This window comes from Varanus komodoensis, unplaced genomic scaffold, assembly GCF_004798865.1.
Source record: "Varanus komodoensis strain SLA01 unplaced genomic scaffold, ASM479886v1 scaffold12, whole genome shotgun sequence".
Taxonomy (NCBI): Eukaryota; Metazoa; Chordata; class Lepidosauria; order Squamata; family Varanidae; genus Varanus; species Varanus komodoensis.
In genome coordinates this window covers 6,374,181-6,388,643 of record NW_025335349.1, presented here as the reverse complement: position 1 = coordinate 6,388,643, position 14,463 = coordinate 6,374,181, and the positions used below count along the sequence as shown (strand labels likewise).

Genomic DNA, 14,463 nt, shown 5'->3' with positions numbered 1-14,463 from the left:
GAGAGAGAGAGAGAGAGAGAGAGAGAGAGAGAGAGAGAGAGAGAGAGAAGCAAGCATGTGGTGCTTGATTTTTAATGTATTTTAACTAGACCACTTCCCTGTAACTCTACTGAAATGGCAGGAAAGTAGTGTTTACTTTAATATGGTTAAACTCCTTTCTTTCCAACAGGGTAACGCAGGTCCTCCTGGAAAACCTGGCTTGATGGGAAATTCGGGTAAACCTGTAAGATAATTTCCATCTCAAGTTTCCTATGTTTTGTTTTTATTTTTACTGAATTACTTTTGGTGCAGAATCACTTTTCAAGCATGTTGTGTCCTTTTGCCTCTGCCAACAGGGAGACCAAGGACCGCAGGGAGAACAAGGACCATTCGGACCCAGAGGCCCACGAGTAAGTTCACTAGTTCTGCTCTCAGGTGATCTTATTTAGACTTTTGCTTTTCAGCCTGACAATGAAGGAGGCAAAGTATGCAGCAAAATTATTTTTTTGCTGGTTTCTCAGATAGACTCTTGACTTCCATATCAATTTCTTTCATTCCTGAATTAATCATGCAAATTTGCAGTATATGCTGATTTCTAGTGCAAAAGACTTCAGCCTCAAATCCCTGCAGTTGATTAAAACATTCAGACCAGATCTCAAAATGTGCTACTAGAAATTAGTTATAGTGGATGAATTTCACATCAGTAGATCCATATCTAGGAGAGTTTTCATGATTTTTAGTGGGACTGGTGTGTGTGTGTGTGTGTGTGTGTGTGTGAGAGAGAGAGAGAGAGAGAGAGAGAGAGAGAGAGAGAGAGAGAGAGGGAGGGAGGGAGAGAGAGAGACAGAGAGAGAGAGAGAATGAGTTCTGAGTTGGGCTGAGTTCCATCTCCATTTGCACAGGCTGAGTCAGCTTGTGTGTCTGTTGACCACATTCTGTTAACTCCAATTCCTCCTCCCGAAACACCCAGGTAGGTGATAGCCCCTATTAGATGACAGGCCAAACCAGGATCTATTTAAAGGAGCAGGATGCCTTTTTGGAACAATTCAGTTTCTCGTTACTGGCATGTTGGACTATAAGTGTATCAGATATATTCTTAACTGAGAAGTATCAGTAACAGAAAGATGTGATTCCAGAAGGGGAGTGAAAAAAACATATTGACTGAAGCATTCTCTTAAAAAAATAATGGCGTAATTAACTTTAAACAAGTGTTCCAAATGCACCTCATGGAGTATTAAACATCCTTTATGGTTGGGAGCATGGAGCCCATCGCTACACCTAGGCAAGTGGGAAGAAGATTAAGATGCTTTACAGCAACTTCCCCAACCTGATGCCCTTCAGATCTTTTGTACGAAAACACCAATATTCCTTACCATTGACCATTCTGCCAGGGGAGCTGGAGTCCAAAATACCTGCTGGGTATGAAGCTGGGGAAGGGTGAGCTCCAGCTGAGAGGTTTCACCAACCTGCCACCTGTGCTGCAACCTTCAGGAAGCCAGGGGGATTCGGGGAGCGGCAGTGCATGTGCTGCTTGTGAGCTCTTGACGCAACTGGGAAAACCTCCCTCTCGGCTCCCACTGCCGACTGTGCTGCTGTGACATCATCATACAAAGTAAACTGTGTGTATCACTGGGATGTCATTCTCACAACTTACTGGCTAGGCAGGACTTCTTAATAATGCCAAATGATGGCCAGTAGGCAGTTAATAAGGAAGGAGACAGGAGATAAAGTAGCGCTAACCGTTCGTCATGGCTCTTCCCTGGGCGAAAGGGACTCTAGAAATGTCAGTAAGTTCAAAACTGACGGTACAGAGCTATGCTTCAGAGCTGTTTCCTGTGATCACACGACATATTTCTGTGTTTCTTGTTTTTTAGTAGTGGGTTGGTAAAAATGTCTGCAAACGTAGGAATTGATACTTTTAAGCGTTGTTCTAAGGGCATAAATAAGCCACATGGACACACAGATTATTGTGGCATCCTATTGTTACTGGGCATGGTCAGTATCCTTTGATGAGTTTGTGGTCTTTGGTGAGGGAAGGCGCAAGAATGGGCTGGTGGAGGGTCAGCCTGATTACCTTGAGCTCCAGAGCTCTTTCAGAAGGTCCTCCTTATGTCTGGGTTGCCTCTTTTCTTTCTACCCATCCACTGTTGCTTTTGCTAGCATCTGTACAACTAAGAAGTCTTACTCTGCAGAACCACTGGCTCATGGTATTATGGTGGGATGGATGGACCTCTCCACCAGTAGAGCAGCACACCTGTGAAATCTCCTTGGGCCTAGACCTCCTGCTGGCAGTGTTCCTGCTGGTGCCAGGCCCTTAAATAGGGCATTCTAAGAAGATGGAAGAAAAAGGCAGTCAACAAGATCTGCTCCATTTAAAGCTGCTCACTCCTCTGGAGGGCTCCAGGATCAGGCCTGGTACCTATGCTAACCTACGGCCGGCAAGGCTACCCACCTCACCTTGGGGAGAGGAGTTTCTAAAAGCTGGATATGTGCTGGTAAGATTTAGCAAAGCAACCAACACTCCTCCCTGCTCACCCCTTGGCCTGGGTGAGCTTTACGGGGCTTTGATGTGGCGTGTGGCCTTGTCTGTCAGTGTCCCTGACACCTTACTTAGGATTGCTCTGCTTTTCTTCCTTTCCTTTCCTTTCCTTTCCTTTCCTTTCCTTTCCTTTCCTTTCCTTTCCCTTCCCTTCCCTTCCCTTCCCTTCCCTTCCCTTCCCTTCCCTTCCCTTCCCTACTTCTCTAGACAACACATCATAAAATGTGGCAGATTAGAAATAAGGCACGTAGCAACAGAAAGCAATAAAACTGGATAAAACATCAATAACATTCCAATAAAGCTGCAGCAATAAAACACCCCAAAACACTTGAGTCAGAAGGCTGGATGCATAGAATTGTCTTGGCCTGGGGAGAGCCAAGACATCCAGAGAGAGCAAGGGGATTCCAGCAATGGGGTTTCTCTTCCAAAAGGGTCTGTTCCCCACTCCCCACTCACTGGATCCCAGTTAATAATGAAAAGGCATAAATAAAGTGGAGGCAGGGGACTTGCTGGAAGATCTGAAGGCACAGGCAGGCTCAATTGAGAGCAGGCAGGCAGACGTGAAAGACGACCCACTGTTGTAGTGCTTCTTACTGAGTCTGTCTCTTGCATCATTCCTTTGCCTTAGAGGCCCGTGCTGCCCACGTTTCTAAATCTGATAGGGGAGTGTGGTACTAATAAAGCACCTCTGAGTGCAGTGCTGAGCCATGGCGTCTCTTTCAGGCTCCACACAAATATGGGAATGTAACATATTTATGAAACTGCAGTACACTGCCCCGTGATAGGACTCCTCATGCAGGAGTCAAGGAGTCTTCTTGCCCCAGCCACTCTCCTTCCAGCTGTGTTGGGCAGAATCCCACCATCCCTGACCATTAGACTTTCTGATTGGAGATTTTGGGAGCTGTACAATCCACTGTATCTGGAGGGCTCCAGGTTGGGGAAGGCTGTGCTGATCCAGCTGCAGAAAGGGACTGGGGAGCTGGAGGCTGGAAATTGCCTGCCCTGTGTCTGAAAAGCCCCATGCATTACGGAGTAGTGCCTAGGGAAATGGGTTTTGCAGAAGTGGGTTTTATACCTTTACAGGAACATTTGTTTTGCTTCCTGTTTTCCTCTAAAGCTCTAGCTAGTAGTACAATAGCTTCATATTTCTCCAAAGATGCCATAATGCATTTCCAACAATTGCAAGCCATTAGTAGCTCTGGGCAGGGCTCATTTGGATATAATTGACTTCTTCCCAAATTCCTCTCTCTGTACTGATGCCTACATGTATGCTTTTGGACAGTTCTCTGGTTAATTAAGAACTGCACAGTTTCCTAATTGGATCATGGAAGGTAATCTTCTAAACTATGCTTTTAATCCCATAAAGTACAAGTAAAGATTTATAAAATCAGCAGCCCATGAAGTTGTCATGCTGGGTTAATTATTAGCAGCCCCCCACTGTAAATGCTGGAAACAGAGTATTCAGATTAAGTTCTGAGGGTTTTTTCTTCTGTCTGCTGGTCTGGTAACCAGCAAGATACCAGACAAATTTTCCCCTTGTTTTATGTAAGCTGACAAAAGTGCAAACCATTCCACAATTCTATCTGGTCATACTTTGCTTGAAAAGTGTGGGGAAAGCATTATTATTTCTAATACTCTCTCTTGCAAGTATTATTCCCTTATATGCTGGTTTACAAACCAGTCTTCAGGAAGTCATTATTTCAATGGAAACCACCACAACATAATTAAGCTGGCATGAGACTAGTCATGCTGTCCAAAGCTATCTGTGCTTGGTCAGAAGTGTCACACTGGGCCTGGAATGGCAGTCCTAGCAAGAGCCAGTCAAGAGGTCTGCTCTTCTACTGAAGAGTCATCCCCACCGGGCCACCACATGAAGCCGCTTGGGTGAGGCTGGGAAAAGGGGCTGAGTCCTCGGCCTTGCCATGTCACATGTCTTAACGATGGGCTGAACATGTTCTGTGTGGCAAGGGCCTGCGTGAGTCGGATGTGGGTTTCGAGAGGAGGCAGTATGCAGGAGGGGCAACACGAAGCATAGTCCTGCCCGAGTGAACAAGAGCAGCCTCCATCGTCACAACTGTTGCAATGTTGCTATCGCAATGTCTTACTTGAGCGAAAAGGCAAATATCAGTCCACACAGAAAGACCACCAAGAATAGGGAGCAGACAAAAGACAAAGCCTTCTGTGAGTGGAACAAGGCCTGGTTGTGTGTGTTGTGGGTGGAAGTGACGAGTTGAGACACAGATTATGGTACAACCTGAGCTACATTGATTGAATAGTCAGCACCCGTGAAAGTGAAGAAGTGCAGCTTCCAGCCTAGAGCAGACCCTTTCCAGTACTCACTCTGGGGCAGCATGCATTGCTCAAGGGAAGGGCCCATGAAATTGCCGTCCCTCAGTTTACACCAAGCTGGTGTTGGAACCCTTCCCCGTCACCTTCTCCCAAAGCTACAAAACTAAACAGGTGAAGCGAGTCAGCCTCAGAGGCAATCCTTATCTCCACACTGGGTTGCAAAGCCCTGAGTGGAGGGCCTCAGGAAACATCACTTACCTAAAAGGTGCCTCCAGATTCTCACCAACCCCACTGAATAGCCCACATTTGGGATATTCCAAACCCAAAATGCCAAAGCAAAGTACATGGAGCAAAGTAACCAACTGGGAACAAAGCAACAGCATCCACCGCACCACAGTGTGAAATGGGCAGAGGCGCCCATGGTCCAGCAGTGCCGATGGGAGCAATGAGCCCAAAGTCCTACTCAACCCCATAACAGGTGACCAGCAGAGCCCACACTGCTTACAGGGAGGGAGGCAGCTGCAAACAGAAGAGGGTGAGGGTGGGGCTGCAAGGACTAATGTCACCCCCCCCCCCCACGCTGCCTTGCTCTACCTGCAGCCCCATTTGGATTGGGCAGTGTATGTCAGGCCTTCTCAACCCTCCTTCCCCCTCCACCTCAAAACTCCCCCGCCCCCAGTTGCACAGGTGTGGCAGGAGAGAATTTCATTGGAAGGGGTTTCCTCACCTCCATTTCCATCCGGTGTCCCCTTTGCCCATATCTGACCCTGGATGTTGGGGGACCTTTGAGAATGGCATGGAATTTGGTGTGTGTGTGTGGCGGGGGGCATCGGTGGAAGTGGTAATCGCACCTCCCTTGTGAATGGAGCGGCAGCTTAGGCTCCGGGTCAGGGAGTGAAGTCATGGCAACCCGAGTCCTGTACAGCCAATGCCAGGCCCTCCCAGGCAACGGTGCAGGAGCCCTTGCACAGGCCTTGCTCTACCTGCAGAAGGGCGGCCATTTGCAAGCACTCAAAGCATCCGGCTGCCCATCAGTACATTTGCCGATGAAGATGAACATGAATCCAGCTCTTAACTACACCGGTGAGGATTAAGTTGTAGATATAAACATGTATTTACTTTTTTTTAAAAAATGTGAGTGTGCATGTGTGCGTGAGTGGAAAGAGGAGGGAATAAAATACTACCACTGCTACTAATTCATTTGATGTATGAGCTCTTTCTATTTTCAACAGGAGGATGGAGGAAATTGTGGTTGACTGTTTGTCAAAACACCACAATAGGATGTATAATGTTGTAAATAAAAAATGTTTTTCATAATTCTTTTGCCCAGTAGCACATAAGCTTTGCTTCACATATATTATGGAAATTACTCTGAATTCTCATACTTCATTTTGGTTCAAGTCTGTTAAAATTCACCTTCAAGTATCCACTTTGAAATGACGAAGTCTCATTCATCATTGGGGTTAAGATGCCTGCACGAGGATGCTGCGTGCAGAGTCTGACGCAGTGGCCCCTCTTGCTTGGCCCTGTGGATCTTGATTGACAGCAGTGCTGAAGCAGAGGTGTTTCCCTGCCCTGCTACTGCAAACACCCTTAGCTTTCTTTAGTGGCAATGCAGAGAAATGAATCTTCACCTTCTAAACATGAAGCATGATGTGTGCATTCAATGATGTATGTACAGTCCCTCTCAAAACAAGAGGGTGCAGCTTTTAAGAGTAACGAAGGGTGCACCCCTATGCAGGTTTAGGCAGGAAAAATCTGCAACTCTGTGGAACTTGTGTCAGACTTTTTTCTGTCTGAACATGCATAGGATAAAGCCCTAAGCATTCAGGCTGTTTGAGAGGACTTATATTGATGAATTAAGCACTTTTCTTAATTTTAAAGATCTTAATGGGAGTCTCTAAAAACAAAGCAAAGGCACCTTGAATTGTGCCTAGGAAGCTGGAAAGGGAGCCGTGCACATATATATCTCAAAATAGGTCAGAGAGAGAACTAGGGAGAGGATGCTGTATCTTTACTGTCATGGCTTTCTTTCCTTAAAACTGTGTTCAGGATTCTTTCCCTTCCCAACTGCGAAGCCTTTCTCCACATGATGTCCTAAGCATGCATTCTGAGGCATTCTAAGGATCCGTCCCAGATTTATAAAACAAGGCCTAACCCATGCATGTTTTTATGATGGTAAAATCAATTCATGGTGAGTAGGCACTGTTTTGAATTGGAACTCAGGTGGAAAACCCTGATGTTTACAGAGTGGCCACTTGTGAACGTTTTCAGGGAGAGGTATTTCATAGAAAGAGTTCTCCCCATGGAAAGATTCTGTGAAATCCCCAACATCTCAGACACAGACGTGTGAATTGAGGCTTGGGTAGATTTCGAGCGAAACTGAGCCCCAGTTGCATGCAACTAGTCATGTGCCTTATTTAGTAGTCCAAGCTCCTTGCCGTATCAAAGAGATCCATCTTCTAGAGTCGTTTGGCCTAGGTGTGTTGGTGACTTATCCGCACACCCACCTATGCATCTCTGCTCACTGACTGTGCAAGAATAAGCCCCACAGATACTGAGGCGTTGTCTGAAGAACAGTTGAGCTTCATTCACATGTAATGCGAAATCCTGATCAGCTGATGATATTTCTGAACCTGCTGGAACGGATCATATACTCATATGCTCTTTTCTCCTCTTGAGTGCTATGATTCTCTCTCTCTGGGTTGTCTTAAACTGCAGCTTGTCACTACAACTGCACGAATAAACTATGGTTTGTGCTTGCAGTAATGATTTTCAGGGCAGGTGCAATCCATAGTTTGCCAGTCTGGAAGTAATGGAAAACTGCTGTTCAATACAAGTCAGGAAGGAACTTACAGTTTTAAGAAGAGGGAGCATACAAGCCCCAGTCTTCTTGTAGGCCCCTTGGAGCACCAAAATATGGCTTCAAATTACTTCTGAACCCAGTAAATGTATTGGCTGAACTAAGTTAACACAATGCACACGGTTGCAAAGCCATGGCTATTTCTTTCTTCATCCCAGGAGTTACTGGCGTAGAACATGTTTTTTTTTTAAGCGCCTTAATTTATTTCTCCTCCACCCACTGCCTGTCACACACAATAATGTTAGTGAAAATTGATGCCTTCAGTTGCACATTAGTCAGATGTCGCTCTTGTGGGAAGCAAGTAAGGCTGTTATCCTGTTAATACTTATTTGGAACCTAAGCCTCATTTAATGTAGAGAACATGAGTAAACATGCACAGAATTGTGCTGTTAAATAGTTTTCAAACTTATACATATTATTAATATTATTGTGACTGGAAACTTGACATCTGGAGTCATATGTAATAATCAAGTTGCAACAGCAGCTAAACTTACGGAAAAGGCTAATGAATCTTCTGTGTCACAGAAAGTTTTTTCTTAAGCATTTGTGTCACTCTGTGAAAGCCTTTTCTCAGGCAAACATAAGAATTTTCTAGAAGTGATGATTAGAAACTTACCTCCATTCTGAGTTATTTGATTCCTCCAGGATGCATTATTATTTTCAGTAAATTTCCAATCTGAGCCTTGCTTGAAATGTGATTTCATGCAATTTTGAGTCGTGAGATAAAATGTATTTTATTATGCATTTGTTCCTCTGTTCATTGTTCCACATCCATTTGTGCTATAGTTTCTTTACCTGAATATGTAGTAAAAGCTAGTCTTAATCTTTTCTCCTGCACTTTATGTCATCAGTTTTTATCAAGAATCTTTTTCATAGGATTATATAACCACTCCTATAACTGGCCAACAAACTGCCTTCAAAAGTGATAAAATGCAAGATTAAAAAGGCATATTATTGGTTTGTTCCATGGTGCATGTTCCTTTCTATTTTCCTCAAATTTCTAAAGGCCTCCATGCAAATAATGTTTTGCAAGACTTAGAGACAAACCTAGAGAGGATTACTGGTGAGGGTGTGAATGCGATGCACTCAAAAACATTCTGTGAGGCTATGAAAAGTTAAGAATCACAAGGAAGATGGAAATTGATGATTAGCCTCTTGAAACTGAAGGTGGAAATTGACAATCGGCCTCAAACGTTCAAAACCTAGAAGTAAAGCAAAATGAGTCCGTATCACCCTCTACGTAACTCCCCCTGTAGCTGGCGTAGAAAGGCATACGGAGAATGGAGGCCATCGGGTCTAGTTGATGCTGTTCTCCACCTTTGCACCTTGTAGCAGCGCATTCCTTACTGAAGCGAGTGTTATGCCATACTTTATACTTAAAAGGTTAAGTTGTTAATTACTTAAGTCCCATTAATCTCAATGGGTCTCTCTTACATAGGAGTAAATCTGGGTCCAAACCCATGTATAGTGGCTGCTCCCTTGGTAACAACGAGCAGAGCACCTTGCCATGCCTCTTCTAGGAGCTGCCAGGTATGCCTGGTGATGTGATGGGAACTTAACTCCTGGGCATCCATCTAATTGGAAGGCTCTGTGGACGGAGTCTGCACAGATCTCCCGCAACTCACATACTTTCTGCCTGTGTGGTCCTGGAAAATGGCTCTCAGAAAGTAATCACAAGTCCTTGCCGTTTTGTATGCATCTTTTTGGCTGCTAGGAGATAGTTAAAATTAATTGATTTAAGCAATAGTGAGCATTAATAAAAAGAGATAATTGTTGATGTTGCTTTCACAAAATATGTCTCTGCCTTAACAGCATGTTGTTGTTTCCTAAAAGGGAAGCAGAGGAGAACTGGGTCCTGCAGGCTCGGCAGGTCCACCAGGTAAAATGGTAAGCAGCCAGCGACGTCTCCCATCAAGTGTGTGTGTTTATTTTTTCAGGACCTTATGGCTCTCTGCATGGTCTGTAACAACTTTTTTCATTTATACAAGACATTCATGATGAAACACAAATAGGATCGTTTTTGGCTTTCCCCATCTTCACTTGTGATGCTACTAACCATCACATTTCATCATTTGAAGTCCCTAAAACGCTGCTGGGGGCCCATTATTTTTATGCAGCACAACTGGGGAGGAAAGCAAAAGTCCCTCTTTGCAAATTGCTTTAAGGTAGTGATGTTAGCTGTTACTTGTGTTATTAATTTACAAGAGGCGGGAGTGCGGAAAGGACAGCTTAAAAAAATTGCAAACAGCTACCTGGCATTAATAAGTAGTGAGGATGAATGCTTTCTTTGAAATCATTCAGACTCCATTTACAGAATTCCTGCTGGAAGGGCAGCCTCAGTATCCAGGCTCTGAAAGAGCTCCCTGTTGGAATGGAATGCTTGCCCCATTGGGCAGACAGATTACAGCATGCCCCGCACCATGAAAGCACAAACTTTTTAGCAGATGGGTTAAAAGCCCAGACACGAATCTTCTGACTGTAGCAGGTTGTATTGGACTGTTCAGAGGGAGAGGCACAAAAATCCCTGCTTTGTTACTCTCCCGAAAGAAGGTGTAGCCTGCCTGGTTGCCTTTTTCGACTACCCCTTTGTTCAGTCCCAAAACCCACCTAAGGGTGTGCTGTCTTTGATGATTTCCACAGGGTTCCGAGGGTGACATCGGCCTCCCAGGCGTACCCGGACCTCCAGGACTGCCTGGTGCTCGAGGTGACAGGGTAAGCCTTCCACGTACTGGTCCAAATGGTGATGCCTTACTTTGAGTTAAACATGTTAATGGAGGACAGACAAACACATTTCAGTTTTCTGATTCACACCATGTGGAGAAGCAGACATCAGCCCAAAGGGGAAAATGGTTGAAAATTATCAACATGCAGTGATTATATAGATACCCTTTTTTTTCTAGGACCCATGCGGTACAACTAACAAGCCCCCCCCCCCCCCGCTCAGTTTTACATGTCTGCTTCCCCTTTGCTGGTGTTCATAAAAATTCTCTTGCGGTCTTTGCAAGGATCTTCTTGGAAATCCTCCCCACAATCGAAGTTATAATTGCACATAGCGCTCATTGCCTTCCCATCACTTGGTATCTGGCCAGGTAGCGTGTTGCCCTCCAGAGACTGCTGGATGCAGCTGCCAGTGGCTGGACCCAGCACAGCCAGTGCTGAAGGAGGATGGGAACTGCAGTCCAGCCCCCTCTGTAGGGCTGCAGGTTGCCCATCTATGCTTCACTTTCTATGTACAGCCCTGGCTGCCTGATTAGCTGTCCAGCCTCTCAGGGGAATCATTCACTCTCACTTGCGTCCATCCTTTCTCAGAAAATGATAGCTACAAACCACCATGGATCTTTTTGATTTATCCTTTTGACTTTCTATACTGCCTGTGCATTGCTATTCCTTGAATTGCTGCTCAGATAAATTTCCAGGCTGTTTCTACATGGAGAGTGCCCCGTTTTGCTTTCCTGGTTGCAGAGGAGGTCTCTCCTGCTTCTCCCAAACTTCCAGCCTCTGGAAGGCAGCCACATAATTCCATTTGCACGCCTGCCTAATTTTAGTCAACTGCTTCCTAATTCACAGTGGCGGTTTGCTTAGTCGGCAACTTCTGGAAAGATCTTTGCTCTCAATTGATAGTCGAAGAGATCTCTCTCTTTCTGGAAAGGCTTCAAAACTTCAGAGGCTGCTTTGACTCTCTTTGCCTCTTCCCTGCTGGGGGATATTTGATGCTCTTACAAGCAGCACTGATCATTATAGCTTTAGCTTAGCTGTCAGAGTTCTGTAGCAACCCGTTCCAAGGAATTAATTTAGAAAGGGTTTGTTCCCAAGGAAAGACCAACAATAGGTAGCCCAGGCTAGTTGCTTGTGCTGGCTAGGAGACTTCTCTCTGCACCACTGGCTTCTGTGTATGTAGTTCTGTCAGAGGGGGACTAAGGATCTCTAAAAGATCATTCTTAGTACCTGTGCTAAATTATTATTTCCGGGATTCATTGGAGGGAAAGCCACGACACTTCAATGGGCAGTTTGTAAGGTAGACGTGTCCTGGATGTTGCTCTTGTATGGGGCCCAATCAGCTCGTTGATCTGATCTCCACCTTCTGCTTATGCTATACTTCTCCATCCATTCTGGTCCATTACCTGTTTGGGACCAGCATGCCTGTGTGCGGATGATGCGAGAGTGGCCTTTTCCAGGAACTCTTCCTGCATGTCTTGCAGAATAGCCAGGTATCCTCTTACAGAGGGTATGGCGGGCCATCTGTTTGAAAGATGGCCTGTGCATTTCTGGTTTAAAGATGAAGAACCACAAGCATTCTTTGCCATCAACAGCAGACTGAACAGCAAAACCCACCTCACCCCACCCAGTATTTCATATTCTGGAAAGATGTACTGTATTTCTATTTATAATTATTATTCCAAATATCCATCTAGCCATATAAATCAGCACATGTAAATTTTAGGTAAATCACAACCCCTCTATTTTTTGTTGATGCATATCTTCTCTTTCTTCTGTTTTGTTTTGGTTTCTGCAATTCTTACATGGCCAACCTAGCTTCCTTTAGTGTGTTGAAAAGGCAACCTGGGCTTTCAGGTTGAATGTACAGAAATCGGCAGTTTGGACTAAGTGTGGCCCAAAGCTTTGAGAATCACCCCACTCTGTACGTACACAATGGAAACACAAAAATAGCCAGAGGCAGCTGTTCCCCTGTAAAGAAAGGACTAGCTCTGCAGGATACGAGATGCGTCGGCACCCAGAGCGCCTCATGCAAAGAGTGGCACCAGCACCTGCCCAGCATCCTGGTGCAAAAGCCTCAGCATCACTTACGGTTGCATTGGGATCCATGCCCACATTGTCACCGTGTACTTATCCTTTTGGCCAAAGCACAGCGCTTCATATAAAAGCACTCTCACTATTACTTTATTTTGAAATGCAATACAAAATGTACCTTTTAGAAATGTTAGCTAGTAGCAATTACTGAATATGTTTTATTTGGTTCACTTCATTTGCTATTCCCCCCGCCCTGTACTCCATCTTTGTATCGTCTTGCTTCTCAGCAGGTGTTTTGCTCTCTATGCAAGCCAAGAGAAGCAAGAAGTGTAGATGAAACAGTCTTCCGAGTGCACGTGTGCCTTCAGTATAAAGGGCTCTGGAAAGCTTTGATATATTGAGAGCTCCCCCACCCAGCAGGGATGGGACAGAGACGGGGAAGTCGACTGTTAGAGAGCAAATTCTGCCTCACTGCATATTAAACTTTCCCATAAAGAAACACATAATGTATACATTAGTGCCCTGATTTTCAACATAGTTACTCATTCAATTGCACAGTTTTCACCAGATTTATGATGAAGTAAGAAAGTATATTTAGAAGTGGAGCCTTAATTAAGGGACTAATTTAAGGTTCTCTGACATTTGATTTAGTACTAAGCTCTGGCTGCTGATAAAATGCAAAGTCTTTCCCCATCCCTTTCAAAGAACAATAAGGGGAAGCCTTAACTAGATCTGGAAAAGGGGCAGAGTCTTCCCTTTAATACAAACATGACAGAAATTCAACAGGAGAAGCTTCTTGCATTGTGAAGTTAGAAAGTGCCACGCACTGAATTCCATCTCTACCATGAAACTGTTTTGTGATGCATGTTTAGGCAGAACATGTTCCGCAACTTCCAGCATTCTGGAGGAGTGCTAGTTCCTTCCGTCCAAACATGCATAGGATTGCACCTTAAAGGTGTTGGAATCCTTTCAGAAAGAAAGGTAGAATTCACAAGTACTGCATTTACTAGGGGCCTTTGCTAGAACCATGCAGGGGGCTTAACTGAATGTCCCCATCGACACATCCCATGATAGTGGGACAAGTGAGGAAGGAAAGAATTCTGGAAACAAGTTATTTGAGAGGCAGGGAGAGAGAACGTGTGCACTTTGGTATGAAAATAAAAAGGAAGACAATGGAAAGAGGGTTAGCATTAGCACTGAAAGGTCAGAGAGCTGTTCTGTACATGAGATCACGTTGTTTGAGTCTGAATGTAACTTAGAATAATTTAGCAATGCACATTTTGCTGTCAGTATTGCCTGGTTCCAGTCTCTGAAGATCCAGAACTGCATTGGAGCGAGCGGTTTCATAATTGTTCAGATTAGAAGGCAGGCCGTGAAGGTGGTAAACTGAAGTCAGAGGAGGGAATCGTGCCGTGGCTACCCTGGAGGAAACGGTGCCTGCAGTCTCCACATGCCATATTAGTCTTCTGCCAGCAAAAGGAGCACAATGGATGGGCAAGGTGGATTTTTGAAGGCATTAATTACTCAGCTTCGCTCCTCACTGGGTTTTGCTCTAATGGAACTCTAGATCATAGCAGTAGCGATGAGAATGAAAATAGTCTAAGCATCTACTCAGAAAGGAAAGCTGTATAAAGATCTGCCTCCCTGGCTGCCCCAAGGCTCCTTGGCTGAAATGGGGGATTTCCTCAAGGCCTGGGCATTGTCCAGCTGCTGTGATGTTCTGCCTTTCTCTCTGGATCAAGGTGTTTTCAAATAGCACTTGTATCATCAGCTCTTCTTACAGAAAAACGGGTTAAATGTATTTTATAAATAAACACTAGAATTGGTTGTGGCCCAGCCATAGCACAACTAGCCAAAAGAAAGGAAATCCAGTACTCCTGGATTAAGATGTTGGCATGATAGTAGCTCATGCCAGAGACTCCTGGCAGATGCACAGAGCCCTGCCCCAGGTGAGTCACCGGGTTCAGGGATGGCTCCAGGTGCACAGTGGACGTTGGCGCCGCCTCTCCAAGTGCACCGAACGGGGATGCAGCTTTCAGAGGAA

General features: G+C 44.9%; 1 protein-coding gene across 1 annotated transcript in view; it reads left to right on the top strand.

Moving 5' to 3' along the window:
- The window catches only part of COL9A1 (collagen type IX alpha 1 chain), a 68,721-nt gene that overhangs the window by 40,792 nt on the left and 13,466 nt on the right, over positions 1-14,463 (top strand). Inside the window, exons 20-23 of the mRNA XM_044421446.1 lie at positions 170-223; positions 336-389; positions 9,504-9,557; positions 10,311-10,382. Of these exons, the coding sequence (XP_044277381.1) occupies positions 170-223; positions 336-389; positions 9,504-9,557; positions 10,311-10,382 (234 nt within the window). The remainder of the gene's footprint in view (positions 1-169; positions 224-335; positions 390-9,503; positions 9,558-10,310; positions 10,383-14,463) is intronic.